The sequence below is a fragment of the Primulina huaijiensis genome, chromosome 6 (genome assembly GCF_012295235.1).
Source record: "Primulina huaijiensis isolate GDHJ02 chromosome 6, ASM1229523v2, whole genome shotgun sequence".
Taxonomy (NCBI): domain Eukaryota; kingdom Viridiplantae; phylum Streptophyta; class Magnoliopsida; order Lamiales; family Gesneriaceae; genus Primulina; species Primulina huaijiensis.
The window spans coordinates 14,351,993-14,360,260 of record NC_133311.1 but is presented as its reverse complement, the minus strand read 5'-3'; the positions used below and the strand labels follow the sequence as shown (position 1 = coordinate 14,360,260).

The 8,268-nt window shown below is 34.3% G+C and overlaps 1 protein-coding gene across 1 annotated transcript; it reads left to right on the top strand.

The window, feature by feature from the left end:
• Positions 1-5,421: 5,421 nt before the first annotated feature.
• LOC140979736 (aluminum-activated malate transporter 2-like) lies at positions 5,422-7,720 on the top strand. Its single transcript, XM_073445290.1, has 6 exons — positions 5,422-5,736; positions 5,914-6,054; positions 6,141-6,413; positions 6,552-6,658; positions 6,842-6,985; positions 7,142-7,720. Exons 1-6 carry the CDS (start codon positions 5,448-5,450, stop codon positions 7,556-7,558), a joined length of 1,371 nt encoding a protein of 456 aa, XP_073301391.1. The 5' UTR covers positions 5,422-5,447; the 3' UTR covers positions 7,559-7,720.
• Positions 7,721-8,268: the final 548 nt, after the last annotated feature.

Genomic DNA, 8,268 nt, shown 5'->3' with positions numbered 1-8,268 from the left:
ACGTAAGCTTTCCTCTCTGTCCAGGAGCTTTTAGACTCTCACTTGTATTGTGAGTAACTAGTCTTTTTTCCTTCATATCCACATAGCCATCTTCTTCGTCAATCCAGTTGTAACTAGTATTGACTCACTTGTTATGTCACTTGCTGTTTCCACTCGTATAACCCACAGATTTGCTATGTCCAGAAGTGTTCTTTTCTTTGGTAGACACTCGACAACAACCTCCACCTTTTCTTCCAAAGATAGCCTGTTTTCCAATCCCCCTTATGGGATACTCTGACTCCACTACATTAACTAAGTTCAAAAAATGCTTAATCTTAGCTCGAGTTAGTTTTTTTTTCATTATATCCGCAGGATTCTCATGTGTTGAGATTTTCTCCACCTTAATCTGTCATTTTGATATCATATATCTCACAAAGTGTAACTTGATATCAATGTACTTACATCTTTAATGAAAAACTTGGTGCTTTGCTAGATGGATAACACTTTGTTGTCACAATGAACTACAACTTGTTTTTACACAATCCAAAATTTTTCCAGAACTCTTTTGAACCACATTGCTTCCTTAACTCCTTCGATGAGAGCTATGTACTCTGCCTCGGTTGTGGACAAGGCCACCATATATTTTTGAGATGCTTTCCAGCTAATAGAAGTTCCATAGAGAGTAAAAGATAAAAACAGTGAGTGACTTCCAAGTGTCTAGATTACCAGCATACACTACTACAAAAACAGCAAACGACATTGTCGTAGTCATTTTAAAACTGTTGTAACTGAGGGTGTTGTTGAAAGTCCGTTCAATGACAACGGTTTTTATCCGTTGTGGTAGATCAAATTTGCGATTGATTTTAAAAACCGTCGCAAATAAAAATAGCGACGGGTTTGAATAAAACCGTCGCTAATTCAAAATTAGCGACAGTTACAGAAACCGTCGCTAGTTCAAATTAGCGACGGTTTAGATAAAAATTAGCGACGGGTAGCAATGAAGTCCGTCGCGAAAATTAGCGACGGTCAGTAATCAAGATTTCTGTCGCTAATTTGTTTCAAAAAATAAAAAAAATACTTTTAATAATTTAATAAATCTAAAAGAAACTAATATTCCAAACTAAAATCGTATAAAAGGAAAAAATTTTAAGTGTTATGAAGTAGTAAAATCGTGTAAAAGAGAAAAATTTTAAGTGCTATGAAGTGGTTAGAAAAATTTTAAATGTTGTGTGAAGTGATAAAATTGTGTAAGAGAAAAAAATTTTAAGTGTTGTGTGAAGTGATAAAATGGTGTAAGAGAGAAAAATTTTAAGTGTCATGAAGTGGTGAGAAAAATTTTAAGTGTTGTGTGAAGTGATAAAATGGTGTAAAAGAGAAAAATTTTAAGTGTTGTGAAGTGTTGGGGAGGAGAATGGATCGAAAATGGAGATATTTATAAACCGTTTGCGACGGGTTTTGGTTAAACCGTCGCTATTGGCGACGGTAAATGTTAAACCGTCGCATATTTTTATTTGGAAACTGTTTGGATTTAAACCGTTGCTAAAATTAGCGAAGGTTTTAAAAAATGTCGCTAATTTTAGCGACGGTTTTTATTAAACCGTCGCTAATTTTAAAGATGCGACGGGTTTTTTTAAAACAGTCGCTAAAATTAGCGACGGTTATTTTAAAACCGTCGCTAATTTAAAATTAGCGACAGTTTTGATAAACTGTCGCTAAATTTAGCGACGGTTGTTGAAAAACCGTCGCTAAATATTGCAACGTTTTCCAAAGCCGTTGTTGTTTGTCAAAAAACTACGCTAATCAACAACGGTTTCTTCAAACCGTTGTCAATTGTCCAAAAAAAACGCGCTAATAAACAACGGTTCATAGAACCGTTGTCGTTGACCCTAAAAAAACGCTCAAAGACAACGGTTCTATAAAACCGTTGTCATTGATCCCAAAAACCGTTGTCTTTGACCTCCTAAAGACAACGGTTTTTAAAAACCGTTGTCTTTGCCCCCCAAAAGACAACGGTTTTCGATAAAACCATTGTTAAAAAACATACGACAACGGTTTTTGTGAAAAACCGTTGTCGTATGTGCGTTGTTGTATGCAGAATTTCTTGTAGTGATAATTCGAGTCCACGAAGCCATCCAACGGTTGATCCCTCTCATCCTGTCTTCTGAACATTAGTCACAGATTTGTTGACCCTTTCCAATATATCTCCGTCCACTTCAGTGCTTCCCAGTGTAACTATCTTGGATTGGCTATGAACCTTGACTCTACACTCATAGAATATGCAAGATATAGTCGGCTACACACCATGATATACATAGTACTTCCCACAGCATTAGCATATGGTCTATTCTTCATGATTTCTTTCTCAGACTTACTTGTTGGTGACAGATCAATTGACAATCTAAGTGTTGTCCTATTGGAGTATTCACTTCTTTTGATTCATGCATTCTAGACCTTTGAAGCACCGTTCTGATATATTTGACTTGAGTTAGGAATAAGGTCCCTTTGATCCTGTCCATTTTAATATTCATCCCAAGTATTCTCATTGTTTCTCTTAGTTTCTTCATCTCAAATTATGAGCTTAACTTTCTTTTGAGAGCTAGCAAGTCAGTTTTAATTTTGTTTGAAACTAGCATAGCACAAACATATAGGAGTATGAAGATCTTGGGTTGTTCTATGTCATTTCTCAAGTATTCAGAGATGTCAAAATCGCTCCTTTTACAAAGGATTTGTGTCATAAATTCATCAAATCTCTTATACCATTGTCTAGGACTTTGATAGAGGTCATATATAGATTTCTTCAACAAAAACATTTTATCTCTATTGTTAGTTGTTATGAAACCTCAAGTTGATCCATGAATATGGTTTCTTTTAAGTTTTCGTGGAGGAATGCAGTTTTAACATTAAGTTGCTCCGACTCTAGTTCCAACTAAGTGACTAAGGCCAACATTAATTTGATAGATTCATGTTTAACATCATAAAATATATTTCATTGAAATCAACATCTTCTATTTGTGTAAATCTCTTGGCCACTAGCCTGGCTTTGTATTTCACATCACACTTCTATGATCCAATGTCTTTGAGCTTGAATATCAATTTACATCCCACCACTCTATGACCTTTTGGTTTAGTAACCAGTTCGCAGGTGTTAGTTTTCCTTAATTAACTTATTAATTCATTTATGGCTTCCAGCCATTTGTTCTTTTGTTTGTTTACTCCTCATGACTTTTTTATATGATGTTGGTTCAGAAGACTCTATAAGTTCAGCTACTGTTAGAACAAAAGATATCATTTCAGCTTGTCTAAATCTTTGCGATAGTCTTATTTCTCTCTCTTTTTTGTCCCTGGTTAGCATATAGGAGCTAACATCATCTCTTGAGATTGTTTCTTGTTCACCACGACTTATGTCCTGTTCAGTTTCAGTGAACTTGAGAGTTTCACCTTTGATATCCCTTGAGTTGTCTGCCCAACTTGTGTTTCTTTGTAGTGATTTTCTAGCGCCTTTAAGGTGTCCATATTTAATGATTTCCCCATCCTTAGTTCATCAAAGGTGATGTCTTTGGAAGGCCAACATTCAACAACACAGATCTAACTCTTTCAAATAAAGTTCGATTCATGCGTTCTGATAGCCCATTTTGTTGAGGCATTCCAAAAATAATCATGTTCCTAGAGATGCATTTCTGTTTTACAAAGTTGATTGAACATCTTAGAACAATACTCCAGTCCATTGTCTGTTCAGAGATGCTTGAGTTTCATATCCAACTGATTTTTATACAGGACCAACCATTACTTAAACTTGGTAAAAGCTCCATCCTTTGTTTTTTAGTACATAGATGCAAATTCTCCTTGAGTAGTCATCCACAATGGTCATGAAATAATTTCCACCTCTGTGTGTGGTTGTTCTTGAGGAAACCCAAATTTTTAAGTGAACATACTCAAATGGACTTGAAGTAATGTGTTTTCCATGTCCAAATTTTACTCTCTTTAACTTTCCTAATATGCAATATTCACATACTCAAATGGAGTAATATTGTTTTCCAAGTCTTTGACCACCAAAAGACAACGGTTTTTATAAAATCGTTGTCTTTTGCTTAAAAAAACGCTCTACGACAACGGTTTAAAACCGTTGTTAAAAAACTTTTTAACAGAAAACCGTTGTTGTATGTGTGTTATTGATTAGAAAATTTCTTGTAGTGTATGTTTTGATAAACAATGATCTGTTATATATATTACACGAATTTAGTTTATTGAGATAGATGAATGGAACATTGGATCGGGATATTATGGAACAGCTAACTTTGTGGACAGGACGTGTGAAGTTACACATTATCTAGATCCAATAATAGTTCTAGAAAATTATATATGTATTTTCAATTTCAAAATAATGAATTATCTTATTAAAATAAGTCTCGAACAAGGGAAATAGTATATCGTTATTCATATAATATATTATGTGTAATTTTATTTCATTAGTTTTCAGTTTATCATTTATTTTCACATTTAATTGTGAACCATATTGCCCTAGCTAGTCAAACGTAGGTAGGCAGCCATGTCCAGTTGCCACCTTCATTGTACACAGATGGTTCGCGTAATCCCATCGTTCTATTGCAGAACCGTGTATAGTTATTTTCTGAAACTAGAATCGAGTTCATACATACGGTTCGGTTTTTGGTTTTTAAAATATTAAATTATACATATGTGGAACCGTAACCACAACCATAGAATAATTTTAAATTTTAAGTTCTTGTAAATTACACAGACAGCAAAGTTAATTTACATATATATTTAAAATTTGACCCTTATTGTTTTTTTTAGTAAAAATCCAAATATTCATAATATTTTGTAACACAACTATCAAATACAATTATAATTAAACAAAAATTTAGATAGCTTTATTATCTCACCAGTTGTATGGTTATTAATTTTTTCTTGACCACTTGAATAAATTTTAATTGGATTCGATTCAGACCATACCCAAACATAAACCAAAACAATCAAAAACTGGAATAAGGTGTTCAGTTTTGGTTCCATCTTTTATTGAAATGGGAACAGTTGGTTCTACAGACATGGTCGGGAGTGAACTTAGTTACCATAATTCCCATATGTTTACTCGGCTAATTGAGGAACATTTAATATATTTTGTAGTATAAAGTTTTCATGCGGCGAAAAGTTGCACTAAATTTATATATCAATATTATTCTAAAAGAATAAAAACAATCAATATATATATGTGTGTATATATACAAAAAGTTTGATTTATGGTTGTGATTTTTCCAGGTAGCATGACCACATAGGGCCAACGTACAAAAAAAAAAAAAAAAAAAAAAAGAAAAAACACCAAATAAAAAAAAAAAAAAAAAAAAAAAAAAACTGTGATTTTGCGCCTTTTCCCACCTATAAATATCCCAAGGATCTTCCATCCCACTCACTTCCAGCTGAGGTTTAGGCAAACATCAAACAAGAAATTTTCTATGAAAATGGTCTCTGAAAATCAAGAAAACGTTGGATTTACAAAAAATACATGGAATTCGGTAAAGGGTTTGATAAATAAGCTCGTTAATGCTGTGATCTATGCCGCGAAAGAAGCCAAGAAACTGGCGGAGGACGATCCCAGAAGGGTCGTTCACTCATTTAAAGTGGGATTGGCAATAATTTTAGTATCTTTATTTTATTATTTTGATGATCCAATATACGATGGCTTCGGTGTTTCTGCAATGTGGGCAGTCATAACTGTTGTTGTTGTCTTCGAATTTTCAGTAGGTAAGTTTTTAAAACTCATATCATATTCAATCAACTTTTTACGTATAATCTTTGTTCTGTATAGTTTTGAACAACATTAGTTGTTGGCTTCCTGAATTTGCTCTTGTTTTTTTATTGAAATCTTGTTCTTGCTTATGCATTTGATAAATGGCAAACTTTTGTGTGATTGAATATCAGGAGCAACACTTGGAAAAGTGGTGAACAGAGGGATTGCAACACTTCTAGGTGGCGCATTAGGGGTGGGAGCACATAGATTAGCATGTTTTTCAGGGGACAAAGTAGAGCCTATTTTCCTAGGTCTCTCTGTCTTATTGATAGGTAAATTCGTCCCCGAAATCTAGCGATTTTCGAGTTTTTGAATCGAATTTTCATTTCATGAATTTGTTTGTTTGTTTGTTTTGCAGCTGCTATGGTGACATTTATGAGATTTCATCCTAAGTTGAAGCCAAGATATGATTACGGGCTAATGATTTTCATCCTCACAGTCAGTCTGATATGTGTTTCGGGATACCGGGACGATGAAGTATTAAATATAGCATATATTAGGCTATCCACGGTGTTGATTGGTGGTGCTGCTTCAGTTTTCATCTGTGCATTTATAAGGCCAATTTGGGCTGGTGAAGATCTCCATAATCTCACTGCTACTAATATTGAAAAGCTTGGGATTTTCTTGGAAGGTGCCTTTTTTCCTTCTCTATTCTTTTTTCCATTTTCTAATTTTCTGCACTATCTGTTTGTCTATTAATATATATCATTGTTTCATCCTTGATTTGGAGCTGGAATGATTGATCTTTGAACCTGAATGGAATTCACAGGTTTTGCAGGTGAATACTTCAAGTCGTTGGAAAGAAAGGATCAAGAGAAGACATCACTTGCTGAGTATAAGTCTGTTCTGAATTCTAAAGGCACTGAAGAATCATTGGTGAGTTATACAGGTTGATTTAACGCAAGAATCAAAATTGTTCTTAATACAAATGGGACTTTTATGCTCTATTTATATCTGAATTCTATCGAAGGAAACGATAGAAAAATTCGATCCTTATTGAATTTGGATGAAACCATAGAGTGATCACTGGTTAACTTTAGTGAGTTTCTGTAAATGCAGGTAAATTTTGCAAAATGGGAGCCGAGGCATGGTAAATTTAGATACCGCCAACCATGGGGCCAATACCTGAAGATTGGTGCAGTTACACGAGAATGTGCATACCGAATCGAAGCATTAAGTGACTATCTGAACTCAGAGATGCAGGTGAACTAACCTTTTTGTGATTTTCTTTAATCAGCATATAAAGCAACATGATTTATGTTGTTCAGCCATATAATATATGGATATTTTTCTTCATAATATCAATCTTATTCTAGATATACTCTTTAAATTTTTTAAAGAAGTAGTTGTTTGCTGTAGACGCCAATGGAAATCCGAGCAAAGATACAGGAATTGTGCACGAAAATGAGCGCAGAATGTAGTTGTGCTCTAATAGAATTATCAGCTGCAATCAAGAAAATGACTCGGGCAACTCCAGCTGATGCACACATATCTAATGCGAAAGATGCGTCCAAGAATTTGAAATCTTTATTCAAAACCAAACTTTGGCCTGACTCAGATCTTGTTGACATAATCCCTGCAGCAACTGTTGCTTCACTACTCATAGAAATCGTCTGTTGCACGTCCCAGATCGCGGATTCGGTGCACGAGCTTGCTTCTTTGTCAAAATACAAGTGCCCTAATGATGCAATGAGGCAGAGTCACATTGGGAAGGAGAAAATTTTACCCACTTCTAGTATGGAAGTATCCCATAATTTTAGCATTACAGTTGAGTGACTATGAATGGCGAGCCAGTGATACTAAAACAAATAATAATTTCTACCACGTAAGAGGCGACATTGTGTATAAAAATGTGAGATTTATTTCAGTTGAGAGAGGATTCATATTTCTTAGTCCCCGGTTCATATTTTTTCTCTCAATGAACAGGAACATCACTGAGCCTCGCGTATTTGCTTCTATAAAAAGTTCAATATAATTTGTGGTTTTATTCTATACAAAAAATCAACAATATTTTATACATTACAGACTCATTTTTTAAAAAAAATCTTACAAAAATAATAATAAAAGGTCAGAAACCGTTCTCTTTGGGGTAATGCTGGGAAGTGAATCGGGTCAAATTTGTAGTTAAAACTAAGATTATGAGTTAGAAAATTCTTAAGAGTTGCATAAAGCTGTTTGTTGGATCAACTGAGTTTTGAAGATTTAACAAACTGGACCAAACTAAATGGATAATCAGCTAAACTGAACGTGAGTTAAATTGAAGGTTTTGTAAGACCGTTTGAAACTTAACTGATATCTAAGTGTACCAAACTGACAGCTGAAGACCAACTGGTCTAAATATAATTGAGTTAACTGAAGAAACATTTCTGAAAAATCAATTAGATTACTCAGAGTTACAAAGCTGAATTATTGGATAAAGTCTTCAGTAAAACAATATCTGAATTGTCAGAAATCCACGAGCACTGCCTACAATACACGACTTGTCA